Source organism: Halichoerus grypus, chromosome 3 (assembly GCF_964656455.1).
Source record: "Halichoerus grypus chromosome 3, mHalGry1.hap1.1, whole genome shotgun sequence".
Classification (NCBI taxonomy): domain Eukaryota; kingdom Metazoa; phylum Chordata; class Mammalia; order Carnivora; family Phocidae; genus Halichoerus; species Halichoerus grypus.
This window is the reverse complement of record NC_135714.1, coordinates 187,446,970-187,470,876: the sequence shown is the minus strand read 5'-3', so window position 1 is coordinate 187,470,876 and position 23,907 is coordinate 187,446,970. Positions and strand designations below refer to the sequence as shown.

Below are 23,907 nucleotides of genomic sequence, written 5' to 3'. Positions count from 1 at the left end.
AAAGACTGCTATCACAGTAAATTATTATTTCCTCTTTTTGTGCTTTAGTGAGGATAGCAAGGGTGCGTCACACTTTACAGGTGTGTAAAGCTTGGAATTAATACTGGTTGTTTCCACCTCTCCATTCCTTGTCATCACCATCTCATATTTATTACTCTAAGTCAGAAAAATCAAAGTCAACTCTACGTCCTTGATTTCTTTCCCATTCTGCTAAATTATACTGAGAATACACAGCTACTTAGAAAAGAAGGGTGTCTTTGCATGCATTCCCCCGAGAGCAGACCCTGAGACAAGAACTTGGATACAGCTTATTTGAAACAAGGAGGGGAGAAAAGCCCATAAAGCACGTGTTGTTGGCCAGGCCCTCGCTGGTTGAGGGTAGCCTCTGGAAGCATTCACGCCTGGCACCTCTGGGCTGCCCGGCTTCTCAGCAGACCCAGCCTCCTCAGGTGGAACAGAGAGCCCGCAGGCAGAGAAAGAAAGAAACAGTGGGGCCTGAGGCGAGGAGCCGCCAAGGGCACGGGAACTGACCGCGGCAGGTGCAGTGAACCCACAGGCGGCTGGTGCAGATGTGGGTGCGGCACTGACATGTGAGCTACTGGAGGGATCAACAGAGGAATGTAAGGAGGACTAAGAAAACTTACAATAGAAGATATTGGGGGGGAAGCTACTTGCTGAGAGAGAGAACGGAATGAGTGAAAGCACGAGGAAAGCAAAAGAATGGCTACAAATGAATATTAATACCAAGCGAGGCTATTCATTGAGATCTTTCTTTGAGGAGAACATTACTCTCATAGGAGCTAACTGGCCTTAACATCGGAAAGAAGAACATCTAGCTGGAGAAAAGTGAGAGGTGTCTAGAGAGAGAAAATACGGTAAAGCCGACATTCCCCTATTATTTCCTACAGCTAAGATAGTTATTCCCTATGTTTCCACCTACACCCAGCACACATTTGTGGGCATGTCTACCTTTTTCTAGGGCCACCTCTGAAAGAAGGCAAGGCTGGTAGAATAATCACGCCTCGTGTCCAAATCCAACCTGGCTGGCAACCTGAGTGTAGCTGTCACCGCTATGTGTACATGGAGAAGAAAAATTACAGGGAGAGGTAGAAAAATCAACCTTCATTAGTTAATTAGAGCTTTCAAATCATTCTCTGTTAAGGTGCCTGATCTAAAATTATTTTTTAAAATATTAATGAGTTCCAAGTGAAAACCCTTGTTTAAACACATATGTATTTGTGTATTTGCTATTCATACTCCTCAATGTGAAGTTTTATTTAAAACAAATTGTTAAAGCTTGAGATGAATTAATTCATTATTCAAAACTTCCAGTGAGGTATTGTGTATAATTTATGAATACATTTTGGTGTAATTTCTGGGAAGTGTTTCAGAATCTCTGTGTTGATGCATGTGCATACAAAGAAAACCATTTGTTCTAAGCAAATATGACAAATTAACTTTTATGTTGTTGGTCTACTTCATTTTAAAATTATTCTATGGAAACTCTCCCAAATAAAACCTTTTTGGTGTTAATTCAACAAATACTAGAAACTAAATCTGAAAGTACCTCCTGGGTCAGCTAAGGCAAGATTTCATCTATAAAAAGATTTAAACAGATAAATGATTCAATTTATTAAGTTCTAAGGGACAGAAACATGTTTAAGTATAGAGCCATACTCACCATGGGCAATGATGATCCATCTTCAGAATACATCTAAAAAAATAATAAACACACACACAAAACTTAACACCTCATAAAATTTTAATCCCATTAAGTAAAAGTTATTTAGAGTTGTGCCAAGTAAAATATTGCAAAATTACTTACCTAAAAATTAAATAAATAATACTAAAAGTCCTCATCTCAAACACTATAGCCAATTTCAGTTATGATATATAATTACAGAATTTTCAAAATCTACATACTTTGAAGTAGAAATCAAAAAACTCATTTCCTAAAACAATTCATTATGTTAATATACAATTATCTTATGCTAAAGAAAGTGCAAAATGTCAACAGATTTACAGAAAGTCTGGATAAAACTTCTCTTTAATATCAATCTTTAAGCTAAGTAGCACAGTCCTTGTGATATATTAAGTATCTAAAATATCTGATTATCATGTAGTCATATGAGCCATCTTTATAAAGGTGAAAAAAGAGTCAGAGGAGTATTTGGTAAACAGAGCTAGCCAAGTCTGAGCTGCCAAAACTCATGCACTTCTTCACATCAGTGTGAATCTGGGGGGAAAGGGGGCAATTAGGTGACTGTGACCCTAAGCCACACTCGTACCAATGCAAGGGACTGTCCAGTTCTATGTCCTAAATAAAGGTCTCAGAAATACGACTAAGGAAAAAAGGAAATAATCTGGAAAACAGTGAGGAAAGAAACAATATTAATTAAAAAGACCACCAGCATGTAGAGATTTAGAAGTAAAAGGTTTTCTTACTTATCACAGACGGAACAGTGATGGCAGCGGTCTGGTTTTATGAGTTGGCATCTGTCACAATATCGGATTGCTAGGGACAAAAAGCTCCACTTAGTCTTAGACTTAACACTGAATTGAATATACAATTAAATGGCTTTTATCAGCTATCCAAATTTAACTTCTAAAAAAGCAAAGTGAATTTGAATTTGGTAAAAATGAGATATTCTACTGTTAATACAAAAATAGAATGACTTGCCTACAGCCTCAGTTTTCTTTCTTTCCCTTTCTTTCTTTCTTTCTTTCTTTCTCCTTCCATCCTTCCCTCTCTCTCTGTCTCTTTTTTTTTTTTAAGTAATCTCTACACCCAACATGGGGCTTGAACTCATGACCCCGAGATCAAGAGTCGCTCACTCCTCTGAGCCAGCCAGGCGCCCCCAGCCTCAGTTTTCTAACAAGGCTTTCTCAAGAATAGAGAATCTTTGGGGGTAATTTTTCTAAGGCATTCCTAATTGTCAGTAATGATAGTAAGGCTCACAAAGGGTACAAATATGTCCATTTCTATCAAAGTAAACAGAATGTCTCCCTCAAGTAAATCAATTTCTTTCCTGTACCCTACAGGATACTCCCTCAAGTAAATCAATTTCTTTCCTGTACCCTACAGGTACAGGATAAGTACCTGAAGATACAACCATATTTTAAAAGTTTTATGAGGGGCGCCTGGGTGGCTCAGTTGGTTAAGCGTCTACCTTCGGCTCAGGTCATGATCCCAGGGTCCTGGGATTGAGCCCCACGTCAGGCTCCTGGCTCAGCGGGAAGCCTACTTCTCCCTCTACCTCTGCCTCTCCCCCTGCTCATGCTCTCTCTCTCTCTGTATCTCTGTGTCTCAAATGAATAAATAAAATCTTTTAAAAAAATAAAAAAAATAAAAGTTTTATGAGAAACACATTTTAGAAATTTGTGAATAAACTCTATTAGTTGTTTAAATTGGGAAAGAGCTCACATGTTCTCTGTAGGGTGAGATACAAGACTAGAAGTGAGTATTAGAAGAAGTACTTCCAATACTGAATTTTAATTCTTGTAATGGAAATCCTGATCCTTTCTTTTCTAATATATATATCAAAGACAATTACGTATGTCTGATTTGGAGATGCTATTTCAGTACACAGACATCTTACAAGATACAAGCAGTCTACCAAAATTACAGGAGAACAGTTATTGGGTGGGCCATGGGATCAGTAAAAACCTAAACAGTGAATTTAAAATTTGGAAAAAGTACTTGCAACAAGTAATTATCACTGTTATATTAACTAATATTATGATCTCTGAAAAAAGCAACAGTTGCTTATCCTAAGATTAGGATGAGCTTTTTTCAGACAACAAGACCTATATGGAATTGTTTTCAATATTAAAATAAGTTCTCAATCATCCCCCTTACAACTCTCCTTTTTTGGGAACTACAGAGATTAATGGCATGGCTGGCTCATCTCCTGAAGGAAGAAGTCTTGCAGCTACATTCCAGAGAAAGCTACACAGTACCACTGGCTCACTCAGAGCATTAAAGTGTAAGGCAATATTATCCAGAAGAAATATAATGTGAGCCACATGTGTACTTTTAGATTCTCTAGGAGCTATATTAAAAGAAATAAAAGGAAACAGGGAAATTAATTTTAAGAAAATATAATATTTGACCTAATACATCAAAAATATCATTTCAACATATAATTAATACACAAATATTAATCACATATTTTACATTTTTTCATACCAAGTCTTTGAAAACTATTATATATTTTTACACTTATAGTTGCACTTTAAGTGGTGAGTTTGGTGGGCAATGCTACATTCTCTCCAGATGATTATCTCTACTTTAAAGCACACTGGGAAAAAATAAACAAACAAAACAACAACAACAACAAAAAAAAACCTTCTCAAATCAAAGTGGGTAAGAACTCACCAGAAATTAAAACAATGTAGAAATAAGCTTTTTGCTTATCGTCTTTCATAAACAAAAATTTAGTCTCTTAGCAAAAAAAAAACAAAATGAAAAACAAAAAATGCCCCATAATCCCATTTACAATTGCACCAAAAATAGTAAGATACCTAGGAATAAACCTAACCAAAGAAGTGAAAGACTTGTATTCTGAAAACTATAAAACAATGCTGAAAGAAATTGATGACATGAAGAAATGAAAAGACATTCCATGCTCATGGATCAGAAGAATAAACACTGTTAAAATGTCTATACTGCCAAAAGCGATCTACACATTTGATGCAATCCCTATCAAAATAAAAACAGCATGTTTCACAGAACTAGAATAAACAATCCTAAAATTTGTATGGAACTACAAAATATGTGAATAGCCAAACCAATCTTGAAAAAGAAAAGCAAAGCTGGAAGCATCACAGTACCACACTTCTAGTTCTATTACAAAGCTGTAGTGATCAAAACAGTATGGTACTGGCACAAAAATAGACACATAGATCAATGGAGCAGAATAGAAAACCCAGAAATAAACCCACAATTATATCAACAATTAATGTATGACAAAGGAGGCAAGAATATGCAATGGGGAAAAGACAGTCTGTTCAACAAACGGTGTTGGGAAAACTGGATAGTAACATGCAAAAGAAAGAAACTGGACCACTTTCTTACATCATACACAAAAATAAACTCAAAATGGATTAAAAACCTAAATGTAAGGCAGGGAACCATAAAAATCCTAGAAGAGATCACAGGCAGTAATTTCTACGACATGGGCCATAGCAAGTTTTTTCTAGATCGGTCCCCTGAGGCAAGGGAAACAAAAGCAAAAATAAACTATTGGGACTACATCAAAATAAAAGTTTCTGCACATGAAAGAAACAATCAACAAAACTAAAGGGCAACCTACAGAATGGAAGAAGATATTTGCAAATGACATATCCGATAAAGGGTTAGTATCCAAAATATATAAAGAACTTACACAAATCAACACCCAAAAACAAATAATCCAATTTAAAAATGGGCAAAAGACGTGAACAGACATTTTTCCAAAGAAGACATGCAGATGGCCAACAGACTCATGAAAAGACGCTCATCATCACTTATCATTAGGGAAATGCAAATCAAAACTACAATAAGATATCACCTCACACCTGTCAGAATGGCTAAAATCAACAACACAAGAAACAGCAAGTGTTGGTGAGGATGTGGAGAAAGGGGAATCCTTGTGCACTGTGGGTGGGAATGCAAACTGGTGCAGCCACTGTGGAAAACAGTATGGAGGTTCCTCAAAAAGTTAGAACTACTCTACCATCCAGCAATTGCACTACTGGATATATACCCAAAGAAAACAAAAACACTAATTCAAAGGGATATATGCACCCCTATGTTTACAGCAGCATTATTTACAATAGCCAAGATACAGAAGCAGCCCAAGTGTCCATCGATTGATGAATGGATAAAGAATACATGCCATATATATACATACAATGGGATATTACTCAGCCATAAAAAAGAATGAAATCTTGCCATTTGCAATGGCATGGATGGAGCTAGAGAGCATAATGCTAAGTGAAATAAGCCAGTCAGAGAAAGACAAATACCATATGATTTCACTCATATGTGGAATTTAAGAAACAAAACAAATGGACAAAGGCAAAAAGAAAAAAAGAGAGAGAGAAAGAGACAAACCAAGAAACAGACTCTTAACTATAGAAAACAAACTGATGGTTACCAGAGGGGAGGTGGGTGGGGGGGATGGGTAAATAGGTGATGAGGATTAAGGAGGGCATTTGTCATGATGAGCACCACGTGATTAAAATAAAAACTAAAAAAAAATTCCATGTGCCATATCATATTCAACTAAAATTATTCTGCTGTAATTTAAAATGAACCATCTGCTTATCATTTAAGAGCTCCTAACAGCCAAGGCGAATTTTAACTGTCTTGCTTTAATTTTTTCAGAGTTTATTCACATATTACTTATGTAATTTAAAACCTTTTTGGGTAATATTGAAAAGAAAACGTTATCAACTTCTGTGTGCAAAATGATAGGCTCCATCACCTCTAGTTGTTACCTTCTTAGTCAAAATCTACAAAAAAAAAAAAAAAAAATTGTAGAAAAAGATGAAAGGCAAGAGAGAGCTAAAAAAAAGCAGAGTCCTCATTAATAACAATAAAAATCAAAAACAATATGATCAAGTTTGGCGATCCCTGTAAGAAAGCCGAAGATGGTTGGATCAGAAGAAAGTACAAGACAAACAGGCAAGATGAGCAGTCTTGTTAATACCCTACTTTCCTACCCTCCACGCGCAAGTGTGTATGTGGTCGAATTTTTCTCTGTGTAGGGCAATCAGTTTACTCTAGGGAGCTGGCATTTTTCTCTTTGGGGTTTGGAGGAAGTACTGTGGATTTAGAATGGACCGTAAAATCCTGAATTATATTACGATCCACTTTCTTCAATTCTCCCTATCAAATATAAAGTGCATGCACATCAACTGAACTTTTCAGCTGCTTTCGTCCACAGAATTTCTCAGGGTGAAGAAGGAAGCTTTCCAAAGAACCCATTGGTATTGGTCTTGGCTGGGGGTGAGGTAAGAAGATCCTCTCTCACAGTCCTGCCTTGGCTAAGTACTGTGGCTGATGCACTGAGCGTCCATTCTGCCTCGTGTTTATCTTTCCATTCTACATAGTCCACAGGGGGATCAATCAGACCAGCACAATCTATTTATTACACTTCGTGTGTGATTTAATTTAGTCAGTGACTCTAGTCAGTTAACATTGATATTGCAGGCATCCGGAATTTTTGCACTGAAAATATAAACAAAGAGTATGTTAGGAGACCAGGTTGTATGCCACAGTCACAAATCTTAAGAACCCTAAGTTCATCTCAGGAGATAGGGATACAATACCTGAGAGGAACAAGAGACTGACAGTCTTAACGTTATGTAAACTACACGAAGAGATGACTTATAAATCCAAAGTGTAGTTACTATTAATGGAAATTAATACTTTGTTTTGGTGTGACTTATGCTTCCTTTCTCCAAATCCAGTGTGTCAAGGGATACAGTAGAAGAGCCCTGAACTAGGAATGAATGTGGAGACTTGTTTTTCATACCCGATACTGTCACGGTCATTAACTAGTTTTGGAAACTTGTGCAGGAATTTATTTTTAGGGGGCTTTAATTTCCTTGATATTTGCCTAGGCTTATATATAGGGTCAATATACATAAACGCATATAAGCACAGCTCTGTCTTTGTGGACTAGAACCCGTGGCATTAAAATTAAATCAGGGAACTGCCACTTGCCCATTGAGAAACAGGGAAAACAAACAGGAAAAAAACTGTGAGACTTTGACTTAGATTCAATAATGATTCTCAAGGGAGTTAGAAACAAATATAAATAATATAAAAATATTAATGAGATATTTTACATTCTTTTTTCCACACTAAATCTTTTGAAACCAGTTGTGTATTTTACACTTAGGGCACACCTCAATTTGGAGTGGCCACATTTTAAGTCCTCAACAGCCACATGGCCACCAAAATGGGTGGCACAGGCCTCAAGTTACAAAATTTCTCGGTGAGTCTTGGTGGACAAATATCAGTAGTCTGTGTATGTCCATTTTTAAGACAATTCTTTAATTAGATAGCTGTTAAACTACCTAAAAAAATCTTGACCCAGGTAAAAGAGATTAACTGAATTGCATTTGTAAAAAAAAAAAAAAAAGGGAAAGTAATGAAAATTCCCATACATTTTAAAGATAAATTATATCCATACCTTAAGTTTTACACACTTTATACAATTACTGCTTTAAATTTATATAAAATTGCCAATGTTATGTTCATTATAGATATTGCTCCCTTCAATTAAATAAGAATAGGAAGATCTATAATTAAAACTTTAAAACTTAAAAAAACAAATACAACTAAAAATCAAGATTTCAGCAGTTCTAACATCTCCACTGAGTCCCAAGTAAGTGACTAGAGAAGCCACAGAAGTAACGTTAAGTGCGGATGTGGTTGAGATCTCTGTGCCATGCTGTTATTCACGTGTCTGTTTTATGGAATTGTATAGGAAAGATTTAATAACTACCCAAGACAGAACACAATGATTTTCAATAAGGGTTTGACAGTTTCAAGTATATAAATATGCTGACAGTCACCATAACAATGGTGCCAAAGCACTCATAATTGTGTACCTCCAGACATGGTCCTGGTATAGATGGGAAGATCTTTGGCTGCTCGCCTAAGAACTTCCTGATGGGCTTCTCCTCTTGGCTCTCTCTCCAACAATTCTTTCTCTGCATAAGAGAGATGGAACTGTGGAAGAAAATTAAATTTAAGTCAGTGTTCTCAAGAAATAGCACAGTGGTCTACTACACCTACAAAAAGGTATATATAAGATATTAATGGTATCTATCATATAGATTCAGAGTGGTAACAGAGTTTGAATCTGGGCAAGTCTGTTAACCCGGTGGAGCATTAGTTGATGAATCTAGAAAAGGGAGTAATTAATAATACCTACTTCCTCAGATGTTTGTGAAACTCAAGAGGAATAGAGTATGTAAAATTGTTTTATAAACTGTAGAGGTCTCCCCTAATATTAGTTATGTTAATAAATGAAATGACAAAATAAATTTGGCTCAATGGATAAATTTTCAACTGGATATTACTAGGAATAAAAATAGAAACAAACCCATCAAACATGTTTTCTCATCTAAGTGAATTTTAACTTAGGGATAATCATTACCTGAATTCTCTAGCACTCGGAAGAACTAATCATGCATTTTACTTTGTAAACTGCCAATTTGGCCTACCCAATTAAAAAATACTTATTTGAGAAAAATCAAATTGGTTTGGGCTACACACACACACACATACACACACACACACACACACACCACAAAAAACAGTTTTAAAAGTCTGTATAAAAAAGTATAAATGTGTTCCAGGAGACATGTACAAGGATATTCACAGCATCGATGTTTGAAATGTAAAAAATTAAACACAACCCAAATGTCCATCAAAAGGATAACAAATAAACTGGAGTATGATAGATCCACATAATTGAATCCTATATTACACTGAACAATTAATGAATCACAGCTGTGCGCAACAGAGAATCTCACCATACTGTTGAACAACAGATCATTTTACAGAACATATAGGATTCCATTTATATAAAATTTTAAAACCAGAAAGCTATACACTATAGGGATGGATATATATTTATATATACATATTTATATATATTTTATTATATATAATTTATATAAATTTACATATATATTTATAAGTAATATATTTATATATAAATATATAATAAAATTATTAAATATAAGTATATAATTATATATAAGTATATATTACACAAATTTATATATAAATATATATAATAAAATTATAAGGAAAAACAAGAGAATGATTAACACAAAACTTCAGGAGAGTAGTTACTTCTTGAGGAATGCAGGGAAATGCAATATGAAGGTACATAGGAAATACCGAAAATATAAATAATGTTTTCTATAATACTTGGGTGACTTTAGGTATTTTCATTTTATTATTCTTTAAACTGTGAATTATACATTCTTTTTTGTATGTATGATATATTTCACAATTTAAGTTTTGAAAAAGTGATCTAATTATGTCAATGAAGGAAAGAAAAGCAGTTTGTTGAAAATGAGGTCATGATACTTTTTTTTTTATTTATTTTTATTTTTTTAAAGATTTTATTTATTCATTCATGAGAGACAGAGAGAGAGAGAGGCAGAGGGAGAAGCAGGCTCCCAAGGAGCAGGGAGCCCGATGCGGGACTCGATCCCAGGACCCTGGGATCATGACCTCAGCTGAAGGCAGACGCTTAACCATCTGAGCCACCCAGGCGCCCGAGGTCATGATACTTGAGCCCAAATCTTTCTCTTTACAGAAATAAAAATTAAAAATATATGTTTAGAGGTTGACAATTCTACCGAGGTTATTTTATTTTTTTTAAGATTTTATTTATTTATTTGAGAGAGAGAGAGACTGAGAGAATGAATGAGGGGAGGGGCAGAGGGAGAAGCAGGCTCCCCACCGAGCAGGGAGCCTGACGCAGAACTTGATCCCAGGACCCTAGGATCATGACCTGAGCCAAAGGCAGAGGCTTACCTGACTGAGCCACCCAGACACCCTACTGAGGTTATTTTAAAAAGAAAAACAAATCTCCAGTTTTCAAATGTAGATAATTTCTAAGTTACCATAATATTCCCATATGCATGACACTTAGTTAAATATACTATAAAATTTCAGACCCATTAAGGTAAAGAAAATAAAAAGTTTTCTCTAAGTATAAATTTACATAATACAAATTATTCTAAATTAGTATATCAAATTTACTGGCATTAAACTAGTAGATAGGTTATAGTTAAATCTTTAGAGGAGTTTCCAAGGTAACTGAAAAAAGTATTCTCCACATTAAATATTCCTTCTGTTTAAATCCACAGCATTTGCTTTCCTATCAATTAATTTCATAGTGTTTCAAAATTATACTTCAACCAGTCCTCTCTCAAATGAATACAAATAACAAATAAATGAAGGTCACATTTATGAAGGCATAGTGCATTTTTTCTGTCAGTTGCTCTTCACTTGCTTGCTACCTTACATCTCAGTTTTTAAAAAATGAGTAACAGAACTGAAAGACTCCTCAGATGTTTAATGCTTTTATTAATAAATAAACAACACACTGCATCAGGTCCAGAAAACCAAATACAGGTTGGTAGAATTATTACTCGTATAGGATGGATGTCCAAACATCTAATTCTACCTTGGAATACACCAAATATACAGTCCTTTCCCCCAGAATACTTTGATGTGCAAAGGTATGTCATAGATTTGAAGAAAGACGACATTTGTAGAGATCTGAAAGAATGGAAGATTTCCTAGGGTGGAAAAGATAACGTCCCTGACCTACCACCAACCTACAGGTTATGGCAGTCCTCTGGCCAATTAATGCATATTCTTTTGTTTTGTTTAAATAGTTTTATCAACTTTGAAACACTTTAGATTCATAGAAAATTTGAGAAAATATTACATGGTTCCCATATATCTTCTCACCAAATTGCCCGCATTATTAAACATCATATATTAGTACATTATGACACATTTACCACAATTAGTAAATAAATACTGATACATTATTATTAACTAAAGTCCATAGTTTATTCAGATTTCTTAAGTTTTCTTTAGTTTTTACTGAATTTCTTTTTCTGTTCCAGGATCCCATCCAGTATGCCACAGTACATTTATTTGTCCTATCTCCTTAAGTTCCTCCTGACTGTGACAGTTTCTCAGATTTTCCTTGTTTTTATTGACCTTGAGAGTTTTGAGTATTCTGGCCAGCTATTTTATAAGATGCTTCTCTAATAAAATTTGATGTTTTTCTCATGATTGGTTTGAGATTAGTTGTCAGGGGGATGAAGACCCCAGAGGTAAAGTGCCATTCTTATCACATCCTATCAGGGGATATGGTATCAACATTGCCTATCAGTGCTGACGTGAACCTCGGTCACCTGGTTGAGGCAGTGTTTGTCAGCTTTCTCGACTCCAAAGTTCTTCATGATTTTCCATTTTCTATCCTGTAGTCTTTGAAAGAAATTCACCACATGCAACCTACATTTACGGAGTGGGGTTTTTATTCTTGTCCCTCTTAAAGGCAAAGTATCTACATTATTTGAAATTCTTCTATGAAAGAGACTTTTCTCCCTGTTTATTCATGCATTTATTCATTTACTTTTATCAGTAGACTCACAGATATTTATTTTATACTTTGGGTTATAATCCAATACTAGTTTATTTTATTGCTCAAATTGTTCTAGCTTTGGTCACTGGGAGTTTTCAATTGGCTCTGTGTCCCCCTGATAAGCCACCATCAACCTACAGATTGTCCCCAACTTAGAGCAGTTCAACGATTTTTTGGCCTTTACAATGGTGTGAAAGTGCTGCACATTCACTAGGAACCATACTTCAGATTCTGAATTTGTATCTTCTCCCAGGCTGGTGATATTCAGTATGATCCGCTCTCACGATGTGGGGTGCTGGCAACAGGCCACAGCCCCTGCCCGTCACGCGATCACGAGGGTAAAGACCCGATCCATGTAACAACCCTTTTGTCCCCACACAGCCACTGTTCTTCACGTTCAGTACAGTATTCAATAAATTAAGCAATTTATTATAAAATCGGCTTTGTGTTAATGATTTTGCCTAGACGTAGGCTAATGTAAGTGTTCTGAATATGTTTGAGGTCGGCTAGGCTAAGCTATCACGCTCAATGGGTTAGACGTATTAAGTGCATTTTTAACTTACTATATTTTCAACTTACAATGGGTTTATCAGGATGTAAACCCGTCGTAAGTCAGGAAAGTACTCTATTTTATTAACTTTCGAGCACTACCTTACTTTTCATCCCTGTAAGATATTCTGGTTCATCTTTTTTAATTTTAATTTTTACTTTTTATTTAAGCATAATTAACATACAATGTTGTATTAGTTTCAGGTGTACAACATATTGATTCAACAATTCTATATATTACTCCGTGCTCACCATGTTAAGTGTTGTCACCATTTGTCACCATACAACATTATTACAATACTATTAACTATATGCCTTATGCCGTACTTTTTTCATCTCTGTGACTTATTTATTTTATAACTGGTAGTTTCTAACTCTTAATCCCCTTTATCTATTTCACCCATCCCTCCACCCACACTCTTATTTCCTGCCCTAGTTCTAGAATCAGCCATTTCTCCAAGGATTCCTCCTTCCTTACCTAGAGAATGATATTAGAAACCAAGATCTGAAATCAGAGTTTTCAGGTTAAAGAAGAGTATAATTTTAAGAGGATATACAAATTAAGAAAAAAACCTGAAATCTAATTTAAACAAATAGAAAACTCACAGAATGGTATTTTTTGCTAGTTGTTTTTCACATAGGACAAAAAGGAACATACAATTTATCAGTATCTAAAATGTACAACTTAAAACATCGAACAGTCTTGCCCACTGACTTGGCAACCAACGGCTTTCTTAATGACAACATGCAAAGCCAAAGTTCTGATAAAACTGTTGGCACTGTAACTTGTGATCATTTTCTTTTCAAACAATTTGGCAAAGTGACTTAAATTTCCTTGATCTAGTAATTGACTTTTGAGAATTTATATTAAGGAAATATTCCAAAACATAGGTAAGAAGTGTGTACAAAACATGTACAAACATGTTAATAAAATTATTTGTAATACAATAAGTTGGGATCAGCCTAAAATTCCAAGTTGGGATGTGACAGAGTAAATTTTTACATATTTCAGTGAGAAAAATATGCCATTATTAAAAATGACCGTAAACCAATGATGGACTACTATGTGGGGAAAAAAAAAACCTAGAATATGTGCATGTTGAATACAACTAGGAAAAATAACTCAAAAGAAATTCAGCATGTAAACTGGCTATATTAGTGTGGAGTGATTTTTTTTTCCTTTCTCTTTTTGTTTAGTCTCCATTTTCAAAGTATAATTTAGTATGGTTATCTTACTTTCATGGGAGAAAATCTTATAAATTGAAAAACTATTAGCAATTTAACCATCCTGTTATATAAAAAGGTAAATTTTATTTTCAGATTTCTTAGCATTCTCTCAATAGTAACAAGAAAATATTAACATTATTTTCTTATACTACCCCTTCTCCTGCTATTTTAGTCCCATTTTTCTAAGATTTTTAGCAGTTGAGAGCACTTTATTGTCAATTTAATTAACAAGGATCCCTCATTTTACAATGGGAGGGTCTCTGGCTGGTGAACAATTAAAAGATTAGGGTGAGATCTTGCATTTTATTAATGGAATAACTCAAGATTCTCAGCCAGCAAGTCAGGACTCTTTCTTTCATAATAATGGTCTCCAAATTCTTCTGATCATGGACCCATCAGTAAAAAAATAATTTGAGACTGATATGCATATTTATTTATATATTTATTATTAGCTATTATATATGAAGTGTATATATATATACTTTATATATTTTTTATATATTTCATATATATTTCTATAAATTTCTATGCCTTATATATGTAACTTAATTTTAAAAAAAGAAACACTAAAAACATAATTTATAAATGGAAGTGCTGCTATTTTTTCCCCAAGCTCCAACTGATGTCCTGGCTGCACCCCCGCCCCCAACTGTGGTGTGCACTTTCCATACTAGAGCATGGTATGCTGGGAAGAGTGTAGGCTTGATGGTCAGAACAACTTTGCTTTGAATGTTTGCTCTGCCACACACTAGCTTTAGATGCCCTGGGATACTTAGCCAACATTCAGAGCCTACTGTTCCATTTGTAAAACAGTAATAAACAGTATCTATCTCACACAGTTGTAGGAATTGAATAAAGGGTATGGAGGTTTTTTTTGTAGAAAAATCACCAACAAAGCCTGCTACAGGTATAAATCACTGTCCTCAATCTCAACTGTTCCCTCAATACTGTGTCATTTCTTCTGTGTTTTACATTTTACTTTCCCACTCTCTCCAACCACTATTTTGAACATCTGCTCTCCCCAACCTCAGTCAACCTACCTCCCTCCCATTCGTAGCCAATGATCTCACATATACTTTTAGGGAGAAATTAGAAGTTACTTCAGCTTCTGCCAAAGCTATAAACACAAACCTGCCTCTGTACACACCAGCTTCTACTCTACGTTGAATCATTTAGCAAATACTTACTGAGTACCTTTTATGGGTCAGATACTGCTCTAGGTACTAGCGATGGGTCAGTGAACAAAACAGATAAAGTTCATGCCGTTGCAGAGCTTACATTCTAGAAATAATATAAAAAATGAATATGGAATGAGTTATAAAATGCTATGCTATGGAGGAAAATATAGCAAGGTTAAGGTTTATAGGGAATTCCGGGGATAGGATTTTACCATTTTATACAGAGTGGTCATGGAAAGCCTTAAAGATAAGGAAGGTATCATTTGAACAGACATAGAGATAGGAAGTAAGTAAGGGACCTGGCCACACAGTTACCTATGGGAAGAATGTTCCAGATCAAGGAAAAATACCAGGTTTCAAGACCCCTGAGGGAGAAACATGCATACTGACCTATGGGCAAGGAGACCAATGTGACTAAGGCAGCACTGAAGAGGGTCAGAAAGGTGGTGTGGGGGCAGGGCATGCGCAGCCTTTTAAGCAACAATAGAGAATTGTTTTTACTCTGAGTGAGCTCTGATATCAAAGGAAAGTTCTGAGCAAAAGAATGATATGATCTGTCTTATGTTTTGAAAGGATCCCTGGATACTATGTTGAAAATACACAGAATAGGGAAACTGGTTGAAAGGGCTCTCAGATGTAGAGTGGGAAGAGTTAAAGTTGATTTTAGACCTCCAGTTTTGGGGTAAAGGATGAAATTTTGCAGGGCTCTGGGAAGGGAATGTAGGCAAGACTGTAAATAGTGAAACCGAATGGGAGACTGCAATGTCTCAGACAAAAGAGATGATTGAGACCCCGAATTAGGGTAATGGTATGAAAAAAAGAAAGAAAGGAAGAAAAGGGGGGGGGGGTGTTGGAACAAAAAAAGAAAAATTAGGAAGTAAAACTAGCAGGATTTGGATGTTGGGGGAGGGGCAAGGAAGCGGGAGAATTCCAGGCAAGGCTGCCGAGCTTCCAGAAGGCTGGAATGTCAGGACGGATGAGCTGGATGGCAGTGGCATTAACCAGTATAAGAAACAGAAGAGTCACGGTTTGGGAAAGGGGATGGGGGTGACTTCAGCTTTTGATGTGCTATGTCTGAGGTGTCAGTGGATTAAGGAGCTATGTTTGGCAGGAAAATATATAAGTTTGCAACAGGAGAGGTCAGAGTTGGAAATAGATTTGGGAATTGTCAATACAGAGGTCATAGGTAAAGCACCAGAGAGGATGAGATCACCTATGACAGGAGTCTGCATTCTTCTTCATACTTACAACTAAGATCAGGATGGGGGTAAGAGAGATAATAGGAAAGAAGTAAACATGGCAGGAGGAAGGAAAAAAAAAGGTAGGAAAAAAAATTAATGGAGAGTAGAAGAAAAACAGGCTACATGTAAAACATTTTAAGCCAAGCATACCACTAATTCTGTGCAAATATCTGTGGTTTTATTTTTAATATCCTTTCCCAGGTCATACAGCATATTTATTGGCCTTTTTGACCACAGCTGCATTTCTTAAACAGATTACTTCAGGGAATAATTTGCAGCAATGCCTAGACCTTTCTTTTTTCTTTCTTTTTTTTTTAACTTGGCTAACTAAAACTCTACTATTATTACTGGAACAAAGTTTATTTCAATTCAACAAACATGTACCGGACTAAGTGCCAACAGTACAGAAATGAGTAAGACATAGTCCTTTGCTCCAACAACTTTTAACCAGGGTGAAAGACAGAAACAAACACTTAGAATGATCTTTTCGAAGTGTAAATTTGACCATATCACTCTACTTAAAACCTTCTGTAGCTGAGAATGCTATTCCGCCCTCCCCCAATATCCACAATTTCCTTCTGACATGGTTAATATGGTTAACATGGCCACTGAGAATAAAGACTACATTCCCAACCTTCTGCACAAAGAAATGTGGCCATATAACTAAGTTCTAAAGTAAGTTGCCGGCATCAGCAACTTCCAGAAAGTATCCTTGAAGAGAAGGACATTTACTTCTACTCCTCTATCCTACTTTCTCTGCCCTGCTGTCTGGAAGGTAGACATGATGGCTGGAACTGAAGCATCCATCTTAGGCCAAGAGGTGATGTTGGAAATGGAGGCTACACATGTCAGAGCAAGAAGCTGTGGACTAGCTACAGACTTTGAATGTAAGAGAAGATTAGTTACATTGTTATTTTGTTGTTGTTTATGGTGGTTGACAGCCAAAGAATCTACTGTTAGTGTGATAATTGATAATTATAATATAGCAATGTCTACCTTCAGCTCTATCTATATATCCATCCATCCACCCTGATGTCTGACTCTAAAGTAGAAATGGAACACACAACAGATTTAATATCAGATATACAATACTCACTCAGTGCAAAAATAATATTTGCCAAGTGAAAATTCAAGTATTTACCAACAGATACATTAATAAAAACAAATCAGTACACTCACTCAATAAGTTTGAAACATTAACAAAAAGACATAAAATTCATTCTTCAGACATCAATATTATTGATTTCCAACTTTAGGATAACTCTATTAATATTTTAACTTACTTCTTTTGAAGGATTCATTGGTAATGTAAAGATAGTTTTCCAGTATGACCAGACAAACATAGCAAAAAGTAGATGATAAGCAATCAGGCACACAACTAAAATGAGAAGAACATAATTATCATTATAATATGCAAATACAAATTGAAATCATGTTATTCACAGAAAATCTACTTGTTCTAAATTAACCAAATCCTTTAATAATTTAATTATTTAATATCCCATGAAAGGAAAGCTCTCATCTGTAGATAGGCCTATCTATTGGCCAAAAGGCTACAGCGACCTTTCCTAAATTATAAAAGTAAGGAAGCTATGCCTGCAACTTTAAATAATAAACACAGAATTAAACAAATGTTAAAACATTCAGGCTTTAAGAACTTCACTTCACTGACAAATAGCAAAAGCAGTTCCTATTTGAGAAGTTCTTTGCTAATTTTGCTTAGCAGTGGTCAAATCTGTTGGCCCTGATTGTTTAATGACTACATAATTAAACAGAGACCATCTGGACGAAAAGAGATTTACTCCAACAGGAGTTCAAGTGTCTTGTATATCACATGGAACAATTGTTAAGAAAAGCATACTTTTTTCAGGCAATGTATATAAACACACTTTATATGATGTTTTAGTCTTGAAATGTACTATGCAAATATAAAATACTAATTTTGTATAGAGTGACAATGATCAATTCTGGATAATACATTAATATATAAATTAATTCTGTAAGACACAGTTGAATAAAATATGCCAATTTAAAATACAGCATGTTTGGTATTTTAAAACTGTGTGGCAATTTTTTTTTTTTTTTTTTAAAGATTTTTATTTATTCATTTGCGAGAGAGACGGAGAGAGAACAAGCAGAGGGAGAGGCAGAGGCAGAGGGAGAAGCAGGCTCCCTGCTGAGCAAGGAGCCCGATGCGGGACTCGATCCCAGGACCCTGGGATCATGACCTGAGCCGAAGGCAGACGCTTAACCATCTGAGCCACCCAGGCGCCCTGTGTGGCAATTTTTTAAAGAATGGTGATACTCTTCATTTATTATTTATCTTCTTTTTAAAAAATGATTATACTCATAGAATCACTTAAAAATTCAATAATCCATTAAGGCACTTAAATCAGTGTGAAATGACTAGAGCTAATGACATTTTCCACAAACAGTATGGGTGACTCAGGTATGGGATAATACTCTGAGTTGAAGCAGGAGATTGTTGATATTCCTATATCTCAAAACCACAAGAATCTTTGGCAGAATGGCTACCACTTCAAGGGAGAGGTCTTTGCCAAGTGCCTGAAGAATTCAGTCTGGAGACTGAGAGAAGTCTTTAACCCCACCTTGACTGCACAATCTCAAAGTATAATTTATTAATTCCAACCAAATCTAAACGAATACTATTTTTTAAAATTCTTTTTAAAATTTTATATCTAAAACAATAATAAAACATATCTTACCTTGTTCTCCAACGTTTTCCATGGACACTATAGAAATAAACAGAAAAAAAGAGATAAGTAATAGATTATGACAATTATGGCAAACACAGGGCCTGAAAGAGACACAGGACTCTCGAGTAGGTTAATAATTTGGCTCCCCTTCAAATCAACATTCTTTAAATATTTGTTCAACTTTATTTAGAGGAGAGGTGAGCACTGTGGGAGAGAGGGGGAAGAAGGAAGACTGGTGTCTGCATTCAGCCCGGGCTCTGCTGGCATTTCAGCCCTGAATACCACACAGAAAACAAAACCCATCAGGCGCGCTCCTTGTGGGTATTAATCCTATATCGACGGTTTCTTAGTCTGTCTTCCAAGTTGAGGTTCAGATAAAAGCAGTATTCTTCAGATCACTACATTTCCAAAGACATTTATTGCACTTTATAAGTTGGCAACTGTCTAGTTAACTCTCTAGAAAGAATAAAATGTTGTGTCCATGGCACACACTCTTCTTGCCAAACTTCTCTAAGTATAAATTCTTATGCCCAATGATGAATAGCTCCCTACTGTACAATGAGAGAGCAGGTAATGTGCCTGAGAAAGTGCTATCCCTTCGGGGCTGTTGTAAACACCCAAGGTAGATGAGGACACTAGATTAGGGACCACATAGCTGAAACAAGCTGGGACAAGAAACTGTATTGAGTAATGACCCAGACATTCTCCTACCTTCTATATTGTCTACTTGTTCTGTTGCCCATTGGTCTTCCTCCATTTGTACTAGCCTTTTTTGGAAGTTTTGGCCTATCTCAAAGTTGGAAGTTTTAGTGAGCAAAGATTTGGTATTTCCTGGAATTATGATTTCATTGCCTTAAGAAGCACTGGACTCAGAGGGTAATGTTGTGAGAGATTTTTAAGATTAACTGATCCAACAAACATCCTTCCTAAGAGAGCTACTGAATGTCAGTTTAGACGTTTCTAGAAGCAACAGGAGCCTATAGGTTTGGAGTACTGTTCATTCCATTATTGGATTGCTCTAAAGAATTAGAGGATTATAGGTTGCTGAAATTAGCCTCTTTATGGCTTCTTCCTATGGTATCTAGGCTTCCAATCTCTAGCAACAAACAGAAAATCTAAATGGCAAACCTTTACATAAAGTTATTTGTGTCTCCCTTAAATATTCTCTTTTATTTATTTTTTCTAAGATTTTACTTATTCATTTGAGACACAAAGATTCAGAGAGAGAGAGAGAGAGCATGAGCGGGGGGGAGGCAGAGGGAGAGGGAGAAGCAGGCTCCCCGCTGAGCCAGGAGCCTGACGTGGGGCTCAATCCCAGGACCCCGGGATCATGACCTGAGCTGAAGGCAGACGCTTGACCATCTGAGCCACCCAGGCGCCCCTGAATATTCTCTCTTAGTACAAATAATATATGGCTTCCAGATCTCTCACCAACCTTGATGTGGCTCCTTTCAATGTTTCCTAGGCTCAATTTCCTTTAACATTTCTGATACCCAGAATGGGACAGGCAGACACAGATGGTGATAAATATATACCAGATTAACATTATGGGGTCACAATTTTAATTTTCACTTCAAAAGTTTATTTGCCTAATTTTATCTTGGATCAGCCTAACTTCTTTCTGCTCTGTGGCCTAGAGTGATATTATCTTGCTTTAGAGATTTCTAACTTTCCAGTATTCCTGAGAACTTAAAACTCTTCCCCAACTAACTGTGGTACAACTAGGCAACAAAGACTGATTTGTTGAAAGATCCTAAGGCATCAATCACAACACTTTCTTGGCACTTATAGTGGAAAGAGAGAAAGTGGGGATAGTAAATTATTACCCGCCTTATCAAAGATGTTCCCGTTTGCCAAGAGCAAAATGATGGCCTTTAAGGATTACATCTTGGAAGCTGGAACCATCACAGACACAGCAAAGCTGGTAGACTGGTTTGCCAGCTCTGTTTTCCCACTGCCCTGTCCACCTAGTGATTTCTTCCCTCACTACTCATTCCTCTAAGGAAAAGAATGGGGCATCAGAGAAAGGACTGACTGGTCAGTTATCAGTTCAGAATTGATAAGAGTGAGACTTTCTGTTGCAGTATATAAGAAACTCTTGGGGGAGGGGGCACCTGGTGGCTCAGTCAGTTAAGCGTCTGCCTTCGGCTCAGGTAATGATCTGAGGGTCCTGGGATGAAGCCCCTCATCTGGCTCCAGGCTCAGCGGGAGTCAGCTTGTCCCTCTGCCCCTCCCCCCTGCTCATACTCTCTCTCTCAAATAGACAAATAAAATCTTTTTTTTTTAAAAGAAACTCTTGGGTAAAAATAAAACATGTAAAACCCAAGCTAAAGATTGAGACTATCAGCCAAAGTAATAACCCCTAATATACAAAAGGATGACAAACTGCTTCTGGAAAAAACATCCTTAAAAGTGTATGTGTGTGTGTGTGTGTGTGCACACCCTCCCTTATCTCTTTGGCATGGATTATCAGGCAAGCATATTATATGGGGGTCAGTAAACCACAGTCCTGTTCCAAATACAGCCAGCCACCAATTTCTGTAGATTAAGTTTTTACCGGAACACAGACACACCCATTCACTTACATGACTATTTTTGTGTTAAAATGGCAGAGTTGGGGTAGGTGTGACAGGGACAGTATGGCCTGTATTGCCTAAAAGATTTATTATCTGGTCCTATATGGTCCTCCATAGAAAAAGTGTTCCAACCTCCGTATATTAGTCAAGGTTCTCCAAAGAAACAGAACCAACACACACACACTGGCACATGGGGAGAGAGAGAGAAGTGGGGAAGTGATTGACTGATTTCAGGGAATTGGCTTACAGGATTGTAGGGGATGACAAGTTTGAAATCTGCAAAGCAGGCTGGCAAGCTGAAAACCCAGTGAAGAGTTAACATTCCAATCCTGGGTCCAAGGCAACCTCAAGGTAGAAATTCTTTCTTCAGAAACGCCTGGGTGGCTCAGGCGGCCGTTGAGCGTCTGCCTTCCGCTCGGGTCATGATCCCAGGGTCACGGGATCGAGTCCCATATCGGGCTCCTTGCTCAGCGGGGAGCCTGCTTCTCCCTATCCCTCTGCCTGCCGCTCCCCCTGATTGTGCTCTCTCTCTCTCTGGAAATAAATAAATAAAATCTTAAAAATAAATAAATAAATTCTTTCTTCAGGGGACTTCAGTCTTTTCTCTTAAGGTCTTCAACTGATTGGATGAAGTTGGCCCACGTTGTGGAAGGTAATTTGCTTTACTCAATGTCTATTGGTTTAAACGTTAATCACATCTAAAAAATACCTTCACAGCAACATCTAGACTGCAGTTGAACTAAACAACTGTCCATCACAGACTACTCAGATTGACACAAAATTCATCATCAAACCCTGAATTTATAATTGAGTTTTATTCTGGAAATCTACTAAGAAGATAAGTGTTGATCTTTTATATCAGTTCTCAAGCAAAGGTTACTATTTATTATATATTTATTACTTATTATAAGTTAAAAATCAGAACTATAGCTAGCAACTTAACTACAGTACATCTTTATGCATCTGCTAGAGGGAAATCAATAATAAAATCCCTTATCATACTCTAAAAACCTGACTACCAATAATCCCACCCAAATTAAGTTTATTTATACACCCATATGATTGTTTAGGATGCTATGAAACCTATTATCTAAACAGCTCTAAAAATATTAGAGCAGATTTAGTCTTGATTAATTTAAATTCAGTCTTGATTTAAAGCAGGGGATCATCTCAAAGATCATTCTAGTCTTATATTTTTACCAACTGATTTTTAAAAATTTGGCTTTGGTGATTATACATTAAGAGTTGGTTGTCAAAAATTACATCTGTTGATAAGAAGCAGCTCAGTAAACTGCTGGTAACTTAAATCTAGTTCAACTTTTAGTCATAAGAACATCCAAATTCCAAAATTTCAGATACTAAAATACGCCCTCATAGTAGAAAAAAAGAGTACTTCCCCCCTTAAATTAGCAAAGAACAGTTATGTAATTATTGCTAGAACAATTGGTTTTTAGGTACTTTCATTGCAAATGTGTATTGCTGTGATCTTTCTATTTCTTAGTCTGAATTTTCCTTTTCTTGCCTCCAAATTCAAACTCTCTTTTTTGGAGGAATAACTTACCTACAATGCATATACACAGTAACTTTTCTATATAAATCCACAATGCTATTTCCAAATTCAACACAGATACATCTTAGCCCCAGATATGCAGTCTGATGATGAAGAATGCCAAGATTAAAAATTTGGTTCTCATGAATGAATTGTAAGGACAACTTTATAGGCAACCTCTATTTTTTTTTTTTTTTTTGGCTTATCTTTAACTCATTTACTGAAAAACATTCACTAACTACACTATGTTTATACTATTGAGGATAAAATGGCAAATATGATTCCATCCCTGTGCTCAAATAGCTTAAAGTTTATGAGATCATCTTAATTCAAAGTTAAAACTAACAAAAAACAAGGACACATTAGTAAGGCATTTTCAATTAAGCAATCAAAGCAGCTCAGGTTCAGAAGATTAAAACAAAAACAGTAGTAGCAAAACAAATATGCTTTAATATCTCCCATCCTAACAAAGTCTCTCCTTTGACCTCATGTGTGGCTGCTATCCCATTTTTCTGGCCTTTTCATGGGAAAACTGATTTTAACAATCTTCCAAATGCACTGTCTCTACCCCCTCCAGCTTCCTTACTCCCTCAACCAACTCCAACTGGCCTTTCACCCCAGATCCCACTGCTATCACTCCCCTTAAGGTCACCAAAGCCCTCCCTTACCCTCATTCTCCATACTC

The 23,907-nt window shown here is 36.2% G+C and overlaps 1 protein-coding gene across 3 annotated transcripts in view; it reads right to left on the bottom strand.

Moving 5' to 3' along the window:
* Window positions 1-23,907, bottom strand: part of ZDHHC2 (zDHHC palmitoyltransferase 2) — a 98,723-nt gene that overhangs the window by 50,471 nt on the left and 24,345 nt on the right. For all 3 annotated transcript variants that reach the window (XR_013446658.1, XR_013446657.1, XM_036101915.2), the window contains exons 2-6: window positions 19,107-19,133; window positions 17,664-17,758; window positions 8,608-8,728; window positions 2,446-2,515; window positions 1,682-1,714 (exon numbers count right to left, since the gene is read on the bottom strand). Coding sequence is in view for 1 of the 3 variants with exons in the window: in XM_036101915.2 (XP_035957808.1) it covers window positions 1,682-1,714; window positions 2,446-2,515; window positions 8,608-8,728; window positions 17,664-17,758; window positions 19,107-19,133 (346 nt within the window). In the remaining 2 variants the exon portion in view is untranslated. The remainder of the gene's footprint in view (window positions 1-1,681; window positions 1,715-2,445; window positions 2,516-8,607; window positions 8,729-17,663; window positions 17,759-19,106; window positions 19,134-23,907) is intronic.